Consider the following 16,777-nt stretch of genomic DNA (forward strand, 5'->3'; position numbering starts at 1 on the left):
CTGTTTAGTTTTGACTTATTCTGTACAGTAGAAAATCTAAAAGTTACAAACCCAGGTTGTTTTGCAACTTTCATACAACATACAGGCAGTCCCTGAGTTACGCGGATCCGACTTATGTCGGATCCGCACTTACGAACGGGGCTTTCTCGCCCCGGAGCTCGCAGGCAGCGGGACCGCCCAGACCGCAGCGGTCCTGCCACCTTGACATCCGGGGCGAGAAAAGCTGCTCCAGGTGCCCCTGGTCTGCTGGGGACCGTCTCCAGCAGACCAGGGACACCCGGAGCAAAGCCGGGGAGGCGCGGCACCCCGCCGCCGCTTTGCTCCCCGTGTCTTTGGTCTGCTGGGGAGGGGGGCGCGCAGCTAGTGCTCCCCTCCCCCAGCAGACCAGGCTTTTGTTGTGGACCCTGGGGTAGAGCAGCTGGGGTGCAGCCGGGTTGGTCCTGCAGGGACCTACCTGGCAGCCCAGTTGTTCTGTCCCAGGCTCGAGATTCAGCCGCTGTTGAAACTGATCAGTGGCTGATTCCAGGAAGCTGGGGGCAGAGCAATTCTGCCTCCAGCTTCCTGTAGTCAGCCCCTGGTCAGTTTCAGCAGCAGCGGCTGAAACTGGAGCCAGTTCTGACTTACATACAAATTCAACTTAAGAACAAACCTATAGTCCCTATCTTGTACGTAACCCGGGGACTGCCTGTACTTCAGTAGTGCTTGAGAATAGAACAGTGCTTCTGATTTCTGTGCAATTTGCTTCTAATAATATTCAAGTAATTAGTTTTGACATGTGAAAAGGTCACGTACTTTATTTTGTTTTTGCTGAAAATGATTTTGCATAGTTTAAAAATGAGCAGTGAGATTTCATTAGAGTTATCAATTTAAAAATGAAGTCACTCCTTGCTGTCAGAGCCTTCCACTGCTTCTAGTGTAATTGACAGGGAAAGGCTCTGAAAGTGGGGACTCTACGCTGCTTTGATGTGTAGAGGGGCGCACAGGATATGTATGCCCAAGGGTTCAGGCTTGCCTCTTTTCTATTTGCCTCATCTGCACTGTTTTCTGTTCTAGGGCTAGGTGTATCTGTACTCTACAGGCCACTGAGCGTCATTCTTATAGTAGAGTGGGTTCACAGATCCACCTTTTTGAAAGTGTCCTGTCAGAGTGTTAAGTGTCAGTGCAGGTTGTACAACTATGAAGAACTTATAATGTTTGAGAGTGGATAATTAAAACATGCAGTACTGGGAAAAGGATACAAGCTACTTTATTTTTTTTAATCCTCTTCCCATTTACTTCAGTGATACAGGGTCAGTGAGGAAAATCAGTGTGGTCTGTTCAAAATGCTCCTTTTTTTGTAGTGCATATAGAAAACTGAAGCAGGGTGCTGTTTTGTGATCATTGCTCTTGCTTGGCAAAGAGTAGTAGTGCACGGCCTATTCCTTCTGTAACCCCATTTCTCCTGGCCTTCCCCTCAGCCCACTTGGCTCAGCTATGTGTCAATCCCTGTCCCAGAGAGCTTACAAATTAAAGACATAATAATCATTTACTATTTGTTTCTTATGGGGGACGAGGGGCTGAAGATTGTACCACAATGTAAATAGTAGTAAAAAATATAGATGTGTATTAGAAAATGCTTTCTCCTCAAAATCATGACCTGTGATTATATCCAGTTTAGTCACATTTCACAAAGATGTTAAGTTTCAGAAAGATTTGAATCAAAATGGAATATTTAGTTCCATCTGTCTTGGTTCTGCGTAATTCCAACTCAATTGGTGTTGTTCAACATCAAAGAGGTAGAAGCCGAGCATGCCTGTGAACTCTTCTTAGAAAAATTTCATACTTTCATAAAGCACCATAAATAATGAAAACTAAATTACACATATAATATGAACAAAGTAGATGGTAGTTATGCATTAACTTTTTATTTTGCTTTTGCTCAATGGGGGCAAGGTCACTAGTTGGCAATCTAGGCCAGAACCTGAGCCAGTCTGTTTCTATCCCTACCTGAGAGACTAATGTAGGGACTCATTTCACTTATGCCTGTTTTACACTCTTGCTAAATGAGACCCTAGAACAGGAAGGCTGTGTCTAAACTGGCCAGTTTTTCCAGAAAATCAACTGCTTTTCCGGAAAAACTTGCCAGCTGTCTACACTGGCCACTTGAATTTCTGCAAAAGCACTGACTTCCTACTGTAAGAAATCAGTGCTTTTTGTGGAAATACTATTCTGCTCCCATTCAGACAAAAGTCCCTTTTGCGCAAAGTTTTTGCGCAAAAGGGCCAGTGTAGACAGCTCAGATTTGTTTTCCGCAAAAAAGCCCCTATCGCGAAAATGGCGATCAGGGCTTTTTTGCGGAAAAGTGCGTCTAGATTGGCACGGACGCTTTTCCACAAAAAGTGCATTTCCCGAAAATCATGCCAATCTAGATGCAGCCAAAATCTTTAGCTTTACTAGGATTAATTGAGTAAAGACCTGGCAGGGGATGCTTTATAAGTACTTACATGAATAAAGTTGTCCAGGATTTTACCATTATGTCACAGTGAATGTCACTGTTTCCTGAAATAATAGCTTCATTTTCCCCTAGCACTGCCTCTACACACAAAGCAATGTGGGGTCCCTACTTCCACAGGCTTTCCCTGCCACTGACTCTAGAAGGCTCTGACAGCATGAGGAAAATGATTCACTTACTTTTAATACATCTTCAGTAAAAATGTAGATGAACAGTACTGTACAAATACAGCTCATAATTTTCAAATCGAAGTAGCCACATATCTACTACATTAAAGACACCATTGATGATTGTTGTGGAGAGGGAGAGAAAAACAGACTGGAAAATAATGGGTTGTTTTTGAAGGATGAACTACAGTTAAATATTTTACAGTATTAACATTGTAACTCTAGTAAATACACTTGCTGAAACTGGTCCAGTTGTTGCATCTTTGTAATTGAGGTTATGGATTTGATACTGTGGGGACTTTCTTTTAGTCAGTTTTTTGTTTGAACCACATTCTATATCTTGAAGTCTTTGTAAAGAGAAATGTTTCCCAGTTACTTACATCAGTTGGCCAACCTCCAAAAATACCTGTCAGAAACCAAGTGCCTTTGTAATCATTGGCAATAAAGTTTCCTCCTGCCAGTTGCATATCCACAGGCTCAGGACGACGTCCACAATACTGTCTGTTTGTGAGACTTGTATTGAATACTTGTTCACATTCCCCTTCAGGAAGGTAGGAGACTTCCAACTCCACTAGTGAATCTCTCACCTCACTTTGTTCCAGTTTCCAGCCACAGACAGTGCCTGCCAAATGCGGAATCAAAACATGTTCTGCAAAGTCTTTGTCAGGAAGACATATAGGACGCTGGTAGTTGTTGCACTCAATGTGCTCTCGCAGTTGTAATAATGCAAGGTTATTCTCGCCAGTAGCTTCGTCATACCGCATATGTATGTGTTTCTCATTCACATCCATTACCTGTCCAGCTCCATGCATCCTGTTATTCCCTGTGAAATTATGACATGTTCACTGCTCTCTGAAACAGTTTTAGCATCTGTCACCAAAGTTGAACACAGGTTAACTGCTAAGGGTGTGTCTAGACTACAGGGTTTTGTCGACAAAAGTGGACTTTTGTTGACAAAACTATATCTGCGTCTACACTACCACCACGTTCTGTCGACAATAAGTTGACAGAACGCAGCAGTTTTGTCGACGGCGGTAAACCTTATTCTATGAGGAAAGACAGTTCTGTCGACAAAAGGTGCTGTTGCATCCACACTGCTTTTTCGAGAGTGTGTCTACGCGGCTTGCTTTTTTTGACAGAACTGGTTGTAGTCTAGATGCTCTTTTTCGACAGTGGCTTTGTCGACAGTATCTGTTGACAAAAAGCATTATGGTCAAATATGGTTTGGGATAAAGCCAGAGACACCAATAGAAGATACTGATTTTATAGCAAGTAAGCAAATTGGATTATTATACAAATTAATATGTTGAAGGGGCTTTTTAACTTTTTGGAAGCCTATAGGTGCACGAATAGGAAGAAACTATAATTTCAGGATGACAAAGTAAAATATACAACAAAAATGGGAGTGAATGATCGTGAATGGACATTGTCACATTGTTCCCTTTAAGTAAAATATTTTAAATACAGACTGATTCCTAGGATAGACAGAATGTTATGACATGGCAATTTTTATGTGTAAACTCTTTGTTAATTTTTTTGTCAATTTTTTTGTGTTGTCAAAACATACTTTCAAACTGGGGAAAAAAGCTTGATCACCTACCCGTCCTAACCCTGATATCAGAATGATTGTGCACAAGGGCGCACTCAGCTGTAGTCAACACAAAGTTACTCTTCATCAGAACGCCTCCACAGAATCCCTTTCCTTCTGCATCTAGCAACAGAACCTTTAAAACAAAAGCCAGTAAATTCTACTGCTGTCTTACAACTTTGTAGCATGAGGGGATAGCAAAATATTGAACTATTACAAGCAGCGAAATTTGTAATTATTTTTAAAATGAAATGTTCCCATTCTGTCCTGATCCTATTCCTAAACCTCCCAGTGATTTAAATGGGAGTTGGATAGAGCCTATTAATTGTTGTATTTGCAAAGAAATCTATAGGGTTGTAATAGTGAAGGGAGTACTTAGCACTAAATATCTATTATTATACAGGTTGAATCTCTCTAGTCCGGAACCCACGGAACTTGATCAGTTCTGAATAGGGATGTAATAGTGTAGTCAATTAATAGATAAGCAAAAGCTCTTATAGGTTAATGCTACAGACTACACACATTTCCCCCTTTCCGCCAAAAGTACATTTTTTAGCAGGCTGGCCAGCAACCCAGCTCAGTTCTGGCTTGTGTTGGGTCCAGGACCTATCCCCATTGTGGCTTTACATTCAAAGTTTATTAGAAGCCTGGCGGACAGACATCCGAGCTCAGTTCTGGCTCGTGCTAGGTCCAGGAGTTCAATGCCCCCCTTCTCTGCCCCAGGTAGGGGGCTGGTTTTTAAACTGGCTCCCTTTGTGGGCCAGCTCTCGCCTGGCACCCTGCACTGCTGCCTCTGATATGGAGGCAGCAGCAGAGTGACAAGGGACTCCTCGGGAGTGGGGCTGGAGTGCACTGGCTGTTTGGCCTCACCCCTGGGGACTATAGAATAGTCAAGTAACTGATAAGAATTCATTAGGTTAATCGACCTGAAATAACCAATATTTAACATCATTAGTTCTGAACAAGAGAATTTTTTGGACCACAGGAGGGCAATATTGATTAATATTGCTAACAATTCCACTGCTTACTGGGCTGTTCGAGGACAGTTAGGGATAAATTAGAGCTAAATAACAGCACAGAACACAGAGAGCCAGGACTGATGGCTATAAACAAACTGAGACTGTGGGAAACTTGGCCACACCCATGAAAAGTGTTCAGAAGCTTCAGAGGGGTAGCCGAGTTAGTCTGTAACTGGAAAAACTTAAAAAACAACAAATAGTCTAGCAGCACCTTAAAGACTAACGAAACATGTAGACGGTATCATGAGCTTTCATTTGAAGAAGTGGGTTGTACCCACGAAAGCTCATGATACTGTCTACATGTTTTGCTAGTCTTTAAGGTTGCTGCCAGGCTATTCATTGTTTTTCCATGGAAAGTGGCATCCAACTAATTAAAATCATTCCGGATGACAGATGTTTCTGGATGAGCGAGTTCTGGATTAGAGAAGTTCAACCTGTACCATATAACACTTCAGAAGGGGCTCCCATTACATCAAGCACTGAGTTATAGGACTTGCAAATTATATTAGAAAATGTGGTAAAATCCTTCTATGTTAATAAATGAACTAGAAAGTTTATTCCAGTGAGAATAATTTCCACATACCTTACGTACCCCTAAGCACAGCATTTTCAGTGTCTCCCCTGCTTACAAGTGACCTAGGTGTTGTGCATAGTTTTAGAGAGGTAAGGTGCCATTAGAATTCTGCTGCCCATGTCATGTGCCTACTATGCCTAACTGGAAATCTGGTCCTGCTAAAGCAGTGGCCACCAACCAGTAGATCGGGTTCTACTGATCTTGGAGCCTCTGACAGGTGATCGTGACTGGTTTAGCCAAAAGGCTATCAAGTGCCAGCACTTCAGCTCCTGTCTCCCCCCTGCCCCCCTCCCGGACATCTCCTGCCCTTTGCCTTGGAGCTGCCCCTCCTCCTGGGAAGCCTCCTGCTTTCTGGGCAGGGCAAGGAGAGAAAGGAGGTGGTGCTGATATCAAGGTGCCTCCTCCCATTCTGTATCCTTTCTCCACAAAGCGCAGAGGGGCACAACAGGACTTGGGATGGAGATTGCTGGCTGCTTTTGGGACTGGTGCAGGGCCAGGACAGGGGTGAGTCTGCCTTAGCCCCACTGCACCACCAACCAGGAGCCACCTGAGGTAAGCAGTGCCCCGTCAGAGCCCACATCCTGAAACCCTATCCCAATCAAGACCCCTTTCCTGGTCCCCAAGTCCTATCCCTAGCACCCATGCATCCCAACTGCCTGCTCCAAGCTCAGCTCAGAGCCCCTCTCACACTCCAGATCTCTTAATCCAAGACCAGAGCCTGCACCCCAAATCTCTGCCCCAGCCTGGTGAAAGTGAGTGAGGATGGGCAAGAGAGAGAGGTTGAAGTTAGCAGGTGCAAGGTCTCAGAGAAGGGGCAAAGATATTTATATATGTGGTAGATCTCAGAATGCACTTAAGTTCAAAAAGTGATCTCATACTGAAAAAGGTTGGAGACTCCTGTGCTAACGAGTGGGGCTGTTGAAGCAGTGGTGCAAGGAATGAGATGCTGCCAAAAGTAATTTTATAAATTGTAACATTTAAATGTTTTTATTTTTCAAGGAGGTTTTGATGGTGTTGCTATTTTCTATCATCACTTTTTTGCTGTTTGTTATCTGACCTCTTGTTTAGTTAAATAAAAAAGGTTCTAAGTACTCAGATATGTTGCATCTGAGTACACTGTTTTACCATAGATTTTCTTTATAACAACAGTATTTCCAAGATCTCTGTATTTACCTGCCAAGGGAATCCTCTTTGGAAAGTCATAACTTCCTTCATCTTCAGTATTTTACCATCATCACGTCTGCCACATGCACACTGATCTAGCAATGGTTACAAGAAAAAGACAGTTATGTCATACACAAGGTTTTTGTGGTGATGTTTGAAAATAACCACTACCTAGCAAATATTGTGGTAGTCCACATTAACAGCTCATGATCAGTGGTTCTTTGCTTCCCTCACTAATCCCCCAAAATGAAGGGCTAGATCATCAGTATCTAGTAGCTTGCTAATGGCTTTGGAAGACCAATGGTTTATTCATGGTTTGCTTCTTTCATAAATTTCCATTGCAAACAAGTGCTTGATGTTTACATTAAACAAAACCCAGTCCTTGGTCTGAAACTTTTCAGTTTTTGAGCTCTTGGGAATAAGGGTCTGTTCTTGCTGGACAAAATAAGACGCTTGCCCCCAAACCTTCTGCCTGAGGCACCCCCCCACCTCTTGATGTCAGAGCCCTGTCCCCCTGCAGCAGCCCTAAGTTACCCCTACAGAAGCCTCAAGCTCCCCTGTGGCTGGAGCCTTACCCCGTAATGGCTGGTGTCTCCTCAGCCACGCTGCACCTCTCCTCCTGAGACCCCAAACCAGACGTGGGAAAAGCTTTTCACTTCCCAAAGAACCTGAGTTTTCTATATGCCCCATGCAGGTTCCAGGGCATCTGAGGGGGCAGGATGTGCTACTCAGCTTCCTGGGTTCCTTAGTAATCTCCCTGGTCTGCCCTCTGAGTTCCAGGGAGATTACTAACAAACTCAGGAATCTGAATAGCACAAACCACTTCCTCAGCCACCCTGGAACCTTCATTGGGCATCATAATAAGCAAAACCTTCCCCATGCAAACCTTGAAACCAGCATCCACTGTCTGCAGCTGCACTAGGGAAGCCACTGCCTATGGTGCTCAACTGCCTTTGTGACACTGTCTCTTCCCCCCACGCTGGGCCCAGCAAAGCCCTCTTTGAGTAGGCCAGAGTCTTCTCCCTACTGTAGTGGGGAACAGAGTGGTAGGACTTTTCCCCCTTGATACCTGGCCTTCCTACTCTGAGTGTGAAGATGGTCAGTCTGTGCACAGAAGTCAGAGGTTAGAGCACTGATCTAGGGTGTGTCTACCCAGCAGGGCTTAACTCAAAATAAGCTGAGCAAATTGAGCAACCTCAAATTGGGAGCGTCTACACAACACACTTCCTCCAACTTCCTTTACTCCTCGTACAACGAGGGTTACAGGAGTTGGAGTAAGAAGTCCTCCAGCTTGACAGTATTTCGACGTTATTTTGAAATAACTACCTGCTGCGTAGACACGGATTAAATTATTTCAAAACAACGCCAGTTATTTCAAAATAACGTTGCTGTGTAGACGTATCTCTAGTGATGTAGAAGGATCCATGCTGCTCTCACAGCTAATCAATGCATAGGCATGTGCTACCCTGGCTGTAGGAGGGAGAGCTGCTTGCCTGGTAGAAGAAGTGTTGGTATCCCACTCTAGTTTTCTGTTGACACTCCTGGCAGCAACCTCCCCCTCCCCCAAAAAAAGAGGCAAAATAAAAAGAATGGGCCTGATTCTCTTCCACCACCTGTGCTAAAGGTGTAACTCAATTGACTTTGGAGGAACCACTATTTACAGTGGAAATACTTGGAAAACTGGAGCCAGTGAATGAATTTTAGGATTTGCATTGCTCTGAAGCTGTGTTAGCTCAAACTTGTGTTTGTTTTACTCCTAGAATGTCATTACTAAAGCTCTCAGGACACCTCCTCTTTGCTCATTCCAGGGGTGTCAGTGCAGTCATGCTAGCACCTATTGGTTTGGTTCCCCCAGCCAGACTACTCTGGGACTCAGCATGTTCTCTTCTGACTTGCTATACTTACCTCTTGGAATGCATGATTTTTTATCTTCTCCCAATTCATAGCCTTTTGCACATGAGCAGTGGTAGGACTCAGATCCTGGATAGCAGAAGTGTTGACACCCCTCTCTAGTTTTGTACTGACACTCATTTTTAGCTAAAGAGAATAATAAAAGCAAAGCACTAAGAAACAATAATTGAGCAATGAATTGAAATTTTCTTGCACAGCATGGGGTCTGTTTTGCTAAGCAATGGACATTTGCTTGTTTTTCATGCTCTTCTAAGCTCATCTTTTAAGCAATTTTTGCTACTTCCTCTTTAACTTGTAGGTCTGATTACGAGATGTACTGAGCTCTGGCAACTCCTGGCAAGTCAATGTAAAGTAAGTTGCTCCATATGCCTCCAGATTAGGTTGGATATATTTCAGGATTGCATTTGTAGGGTGTACTTAGCCAAGTTACACTAGCTCTTCTCCACATGGAAAATGCCATGACACATTTGCATGTATGTGCACTGCCAGGTGTCTTTGAAAGAAGAGAATAATTGTACATTTTATGGAGGCAAGAATTGCTTAACAGACAAAGGACTAAAGTTGTATAGTTTGTAGGAACTCCTCCCCCACTAAAGTTGTATAGTTTGTAAGAACTCCTCCCCCACTTAAGTTGAAATTTTTTAATAATGAATATAAAAGAGAACAAGAAACCCAAAGGCACTTATTGCCTCTGAAACAGTGCCAGTCTCTCCAGCTTACCATAGCTGGGGCAACACTTGAGATTTACTTTGGTTTGCAATGTTAAAACTAATGGGCAGAGCTCCAGAATGGGACATTTGGTACCTGACACAGCTATGAGGTGGTACCAAAGCTGGCTTAAAGCCATTTTTATGGTTCTGAGAGGCTTGGGGCTGTGCAAGTCCAGCTCCAAGAGCTATGCTAAGCAATGTTCCCTCTATTTTTTTTCCATCCATGGGCGAAACACATTTTTGTGTGCACCGCACATGCACAAATGTGCACCACCAGTAGAAACAGAGTGCTGTAGGCACTCTGCTAATCAGCTGGGCAGCATTTGAATTTCTCATGGGTAGTGCCCCTCCCCCATCTAGCACTCAGTCCCAGTATTCCCTATAAGCTAAGTTGTGTCAATGCCATTGGTCCCCAAAGAGCTATTCCACTGTACCCACTGCTCCTTTTCCCTGCTATACCACTTATGCCAGAAGGGCTACATTGGCACACCACACCCAGGGATTCCTCCATAGCAGGGAAATCCCCCAGATAATCAGTTAAAATGGTTTTAAAACTGGTGGAGTAGCACTAAGCAGCGGATTCAAGGACCTGGCCCAATGTGTCTTTAAATGCGTTGCGTTTTGCTATGCTTTTCCAGTTAGATTTATATCCATTCACATTCTAAAGCAGATCAAAAAAGGGGTAAGCTTTGTGGTCAGTTTGTAAGTGTAAAGGACTTTCTATACAGAGAATTGTTAAAAAATAGTCAGGTCCATGTGAATGAGATTGCTTGTGTCCCCCAAATTGTGATGTCAATAAAAAGGTAAATAGTAACATGTGACTTATCAAGGATGTATTCGTGTTCTGAGCAATTTGCTCAAGAACATTTTATAAAATGCAGAGAAGACTTAAGAAGAGCACAAGTACTATTTATATTCTCTTTATGCATCCAACAGCAATGCATCATACGTGGAAAATGGGGATTCAACAAAACATTTTCTTAAAGCATCAAATTTTTGTAAATTATTAGCCTGTTCACACTGGAAGAGGCCTTACTTCCTATGGTTCCTTACAATCATAGTTTCCCTCTTGCAGCTACAGCAATTGTATACATGGAGAAGTAATACTAGGAACATATTTAAGATCATTTCATATTCTTTAATGCAATTTAGCATCTTGGAAACAGGAGCAGAGTGTGTACCGGGTGACCAGCTAACAAGTAATCTGCAGGCCATGCTTTGAGAACCTGTAGATGATGAGCAGAGGGCCAACCACACAGAGGCCCTGTTTGTCTTGGTTTCAGGCTCTCAATTCTGCTTCCAACATGGCTTCATTGGTGCCATGTTGCCAGGGTTTCTTGTGCCCTTTACTGCATCTGCAATCTCCCTGGAGTAGAATGAAGGTAGCAGGGGGCACAGCAGTTAATGCAGCCTCACAATCTATTAACATTTTCACAGATTTACCCCAGGTTGTTGAGATGAAAAAATCATATCCCCTCTTCCCATGTGTCACTGTCATGCCTCCTACACAAGGAATCATATGTTTTAACATAAAACAATATAAACCATCTGCATGAGACCCATATAATTTCCACTATATCCACTAGAGGAAATGTCTTACCAAAATTACAGTTCTCGCCTTCATAGCCATCCGTGCAGGTGCATGTGTAGCTGCGAATGCTGTCCTGACACGCCCCATTGTGCTGGCATGGGTTTGAGGAGCACTGTCTGCCATCTGAACAAATGTTACATCAGTAAGAGTAATAGGAGACGTCAACAGGGACAAATGCCTATTAATAACGGAGTTTCTTCCCAGCAACAAACTCTTACCGGCACATCTGTGCTGGTCACAAATCATCCCTCCTCACTCCTCGGATGGGCCCAAGTGTGCTCCCAGGTATGCTCTGGGAGTGCCCTGCCATCAGCACTCTGGAGTGTGTGTGTGTGTGTGTGTGTGTGTGAGAGAACGAGCAAACAGAACTGGTTCAAGTTCCCACCCATGGAGATACAGTGTGGGTGCTGTTCCGAGTACTGCCTGCTCCCCCTTGGCAGCAACACCTACATCTGCGGGGTTGGGGTGGACCCCTAGTACAACTCTGGCTCCTCTTGAGAGAATAAGGATTCTTACTGTTGCTCCTGGAGGAAAGAAGCAGCTCCTTGCCACTCCTATTGCAAGTAGGGAACAGGACAAGTGAGAGAGTGCTGGATGAATGGAGACACGCAAGACTCCAATGTTGTGAAGTGCCCAGAGCCCCAGATTACCTTAGTCCAGATTTGCATGAGAGAGAGCAATACAAGAAAAACATCATTTAATGTCATTGCATCTAGCCAAGTATTCTAACACTTTTATTTACAGTTCTGACTACTAATTGTTTCTCAGATGGCATGCTTTTAAGGATTCCACACCTGCATTTTTTATTCCTAACCTCTCCTTCCACTTGACCACATGCTTGATAAACAGCAGTAGGCTAATTAAAATAATGAGCAAGTGGAATAAACTATGAGGCTACGTCTAGACTGGCTTGATTTTCCGCAAATGCTTTTAACGGAAAAATTTTCCATTAAAAGCATTTACGGAAAAGAGCGTCTAGATTGGCATGGACGCTTTTCCGCAAAAGCACTTTTTGCGGAAAAGCGTCCGTGCCATTCTAGACGCGCTTTTCCGCAAAAAAGCCCCGATCGCCATTTTCGCGATCGGGGCTTTTTTGCGCAAAACAAATCTGAGCTGTCTACACTGGCCCTTTTGCGCAAAGCTTTTGCGCAAAAGGACTTTTGCCCGAACGGGAGCAGCATAGTATTTCCGCAAGAAGCACTGATTTCAGACAGTAGGAAGTCAGTGTTCTTGCGGAAATTCAAGCAGCCAGTGTAGACAGCTGGCAAGTTTTTCCGCAAAAGCACACGCTTTTGCGGAAAAACTTGCCAGTCTAGACGCATCCTGAGAGTCTCTGTTAAATACCATAATTCTAACTGGAATGCTCTCTTCATAAACTCATTCTGGAAAGAGAGATTGAACAGTCAACTTACTGAAATAGCCAGCCCAAAACGTGTCCTGAAAAAAAAAAACCTTGTTACAACTCTTGTCTAATACCTTTTCCCACAATTACTTTGTCATAAGAATGTACAAGTGAACAAATCTTACATTCTATACTTAAGAAGTTAAACACAATCTGGTCCTAGTTCTATACAGGCAGTCCCTGGGTTACGTACAAGATAGGGACTGTAGGTTTGTTCTTAAGTTGAATCTGTATGTAAGTCGGAACTGGCATCCAGATTCAGCCGCTGCTGAAACTGACCGCCAGTTCTGACTTACATACAGAATCAACTTAAGAACCCCAGGCGTCCCCAAGTCAGCTGCTGCTGAAACTGATCAGCAGCTGATTCCAGGAAGCCCGGGGCAGAGCAACTCTGCCTGGGGCTTCCTGTAGTCAGCGCTGGTCAGTTTCAGCAGAAGCTGACTTGGGGACGCCTGGGGCAGAGCAGCTGGGGTGCTGCTGGGTTGCTCCAGTAGCGCCGCTCCTCGGTGCTACTGGACCAACCCAGCAGCACCCCATCTGCTCTGCCCCAGGGTCCAAAACAAAAGCCTGGTCTGCTGGGGGGGGGCACACTAGCTGCGCCCCCCCCCCCCCAGCAGACCAGGGACACGGGGAGCAGAGCCGCAGCGGCAGCGGGGTGCCGCGCCTCTGAGGCTTTGCTCTGGCAAAGTCACAGAGGCGCGGGACCCCACCGCGGCTGCAGCTTCAGTCCCGGTGCCTGTGGTCTGCTGGGGACGGTCCCCAGCAGACCACAGGCACCCGGACTGAAGCCGCAGCCACGGGGGGGTCCCGCGCCTCTGAGGGTTTGCCAGAGCAAAGCCTCTGAGGCGCGGGGAACCGCCGCTGCTGCCGCTTCAGTCCCGGTGCCTGTGGTCTGCTGGGGACGGTCTCCAGCAGACTAGGGGCACCGGAGCAGCTTACGAACGGGGCTTTCTCGCTCCGGAGCTCGCAGGTAGCAATCCGCCACCTCGACCTCCGGGGCGAGAAAGCCCCATTCGTAAGTGCGGATCCGACATAAGTCGGATCCGAGTAAGTTGGGGACTGCCTGTACTCTTTGCTCAGGCAAACTTCCCACTAATTGCAATGAGGGTTTTCCTTGCATCTGGAGTACAGGATCAGAATCCATTGTTTTACTTCAAAATACATATTTCTTATGAAAAAATACAAGGGACGAAGGATTATGTGTTGAGTGTAAGGAACATGACAACAGGCATCTGATTTTTGAAATGTTAGATAAGGAAATATGATTTTAAAAACAGCTCATGATATTTAGACCAATTCCATGATTTATTTATTTGGTGCCAGATGATTTCACAGTGCAGAGAAATCTAGGCAACACAGTTATGCAAGGCATCAAACATGGTTGCAGTGTAGACTCTTGCTGTTCAGCTAAGAAGCAGCAAGCGTTGTAGTTCTTAGAAAAAGAAACAATAAATACCTACAGTCTTTTCTTTGTCTTCATATACTTCTCTTGCCTCTTCATACGTGCATCTTTCTTCTAGGCATTCTCTTTCCAAGTTGCCTTGAAAGAACTCCTCAATAATTAGGAAGGTCCCACGCTTATGTCTTGAGATAACTTGGTTTGCATTGTTGGCGGATAGAAAGACTGAAAAGTTGGATAAGAAGAGGCACTAATATGCATATACAGAGGGCCTTCCTTATCTACTTCTATCTCCTCTTAACATAGGTCAGGAAGTTGGCAATTTTTAATGTGAAGAGAAATATTAAGGAATTGCATCAACATCAAAGTTGTATAACCGTGGTCCACAACACGGTGCCCGCGGGCGCCATGGCACCTGCGGGGGCATTTGCATGCGCCCGCCAGGTGCTCGGGGCTGGCCTGGCCCCGGGCACATGGCGCACGGTGAGCGCCGGCCCCGGGCACACGGCGCTTGCGGGGGGGGGGGAGCGCCGGCCCCAGGCGCGCGGCGCTTGGGGGGGGGAGGGGAAGCGCCAGCCCCGGGCGCGCAGCGCTTGGAGGGGGCCCCGGCCCCGGGCGCATGGCTATGGGGGGGGCCGCCCCCGGGCATGCGGCTATGGGGGGGGCCGCCCCCGGGCGTGCAAGCGTCCCCGCCCCCGGGCGCACAAGTGTCCCTGCCCCCTGGCGCCCGGCGGGCGAACGGCCATGCCCCCTGGCGCCCAACAACCTCAAATGGTTGGGGACCACTGTTGTACAAGTTCACAGGCCCGTATACAGGAATTTCTGGGGGGGGGGGGGGCTTTTTTTGTAAATGGGGAAAGCAAGGGTGTGAATGCACCTCCCTGGTCCCCCAAGTAAGCAGGGAAATAGGCCTGGCTGGCCAGAGCATGGAGGAGAGAGGCTCGGGCAGCGCACTGCTCAGGCCTTCCCCTGGCTGGTCGGAGCATGCTTACTTGAGGAAAGATGGGGTGGTGGGTCCTTTCACACCATGCCTGCATATTGGCCAGTTCAACTTTTACATTAACACTTGTCTTTAAACCCAGACTGGGCTGGAAAGTCATGGAGTTTTGGCCACTGCTTAATTTATAATGAGAGAGGTGCTGGAATTTTTTATACTTTCATAACTGATGCAACAAGCCCACTAGTGCTGAGGTTATGAACTGCCAAGCTCGTGTTGATTCAGTATGTAGTTGCTTGGAGAATTTGTCGTGGAGGGAGAATTAGGCATGTGTGGCTAGAACTACCCTTTCCCACCCTGACTTCATGCCACCCCTCCAAAACAATTCACAAACCTGTGAAAGGGGCTTCTGCAGGACCTGGGTTGGGGCGGAGAAATGTTACCATAGAGGCAACACTCTGGACATTAGAGTCCTTTGGAGAAGATCCAAGGGATTTTTAAATCCTTCTGCAGAGGTGGAGGGAGTGACTTGTGCCTCAGTTATTATTTCAGAACCCATTCCTCCACTCCTTACTTGGACTGACTCTCCCGGGAGTCTTGGCTGAATAAAGATGACCACATCTGGTTTTTAATCTATGTGTTTAGGGAAATCAAATACAAGTTACAATGGACAGAAGGAAAAAAGACCAGCTTCTTGGGTGGAGGAGACTAGAACCATGTGGCTGTGATGAGGGATCAAGGAAATGGGGGCTCTACTTTGTAATAGAAAAATATTGTGAAATAGTATGTGATTTCTTAGTTAAACCTTAAAAAAAAAAGTGCCAGGGAGCAGACTAGTTCTAGCGCTATTGATGCTGTTTAAAAAAAAAATCACTTTTTTGCCATATTTGTTATAAAAAAAAAAAAAACCTATCTAGTGACAATATATTTTTTTAAAAGTGCGTGTCATATTTTTCTTGAATCATTAATAGTGCATTTTTATCATTAGCGTGATTTTGGGTGAGCTAAAGAACCTTTTAAAAATCATATCGTGGTACAGGATTGAGGAACTTTGGTGAAAATCATTACTGTTATCACTGTGAGCCTAAATGCAGAGCTTCTTCCTGCTTATCCCATCCTTTCCTCACCCATCTGCAATGCTCTAGAGCATTAATGCAGAAAAGTACATCTACGCAAATCATGCAAAAGTCTCTTTTGGCCTCCTACCATAAATTCCATTTTCATCGCAACAATGATTAGCAAGTAAGAAGTCATTTTATCATATGTATGGGCACTTTTTATGGATGGTAAGTACAGAGTAGAGAGAAAGTATTGTGCTGATGTTAAAAAAATGACATACTGTGATATACAACAAGGTTTTTGCTTCAGTAATTGAACTGTGGTTTCTGCTAAAGTGCATCAGAAAAACAAAAGAAATGTGGTTGAAAATGAAGAACTACCAGCTTCAATGAAAGCCTGTACTACAAATTTAAAATAATACCAGGTACGTAATAATCTTGTATTCTCTTATGTTTTAGGAAGATTGACACAAAACCAAATTAAAAGAACAACAAAACAAATGTCATACCTGTCTGTTCCGTCTGAAAGACAAGGAGGACAAAAAGAAGAAAGCATATTGTCCAAAAGCAAGTTGCCATTGTAATCCACTTTGAAAATTAACTGTAGCTTTCCTGCATTCCTGCAGAGCTCTCAGGAAAGTCACTAAATGACCAATGTTAAAGTTTAAAGTTCAGTAGCACTAAGGGCAATGCCTGGACTCAGTGTCAACAAATGACAACTTAAAAAGAGAAATAAAGTTTCGTGGTACAACTATCCTCCCATTCG

General features: G+C 44.8%; 1 protein-coding gene across 1 annotated transcript; it reads right to left on the minus strand.

Moving 5' to 3' along the window:
* Positions 1-1,884: 1,884 nt before the first annotated feature.
* On the minus strand, positions 1,885-16,717 carry PROZ (protein Z, vitamin K dependent plasma glycoprotein). Its single transcript, XM_006138944.5, has 8 exons — positions 16,521-16,717; positions 14,078-14,241; positions 12,628-12,652; positions 11,225-11,338; positions 8,909-9,040; positions 7,013-7,098; positions 4,259-4,382; positions 1,885-3,481 (listed from the first exon to the last, which is right to left on the minus strand). Exons 1-8 carry the CDS (start codon positions 16,588-16,590, stop codon positions 2,964-2,966), a joined length of 1,233 nt encoding a protein of 410 aa, XP_006139006.3. The 5' UTR covers positions 16,591-16,717; the 3' UTR covers positions 1,885-2,963.
* Between the last annotated feature and the right edge of the window lie 60 nt (positions 16,718-16,777).

This window comes from Pelodiscus sinensis, chromosome 1, assembly GCF_052426305.1.
Source record: "Pelodiscus sinensis isolate ZL-2025 chromosome 1, ASM5242630v1, whole genome shotgun sequence".
NCBI classification, from domain to species: domain Eukaryota; kingdom Metazoa; phylum Chordata; order Testudines; family Trionychidae; genus Pelodiscus; species Pelodiscus sinensis.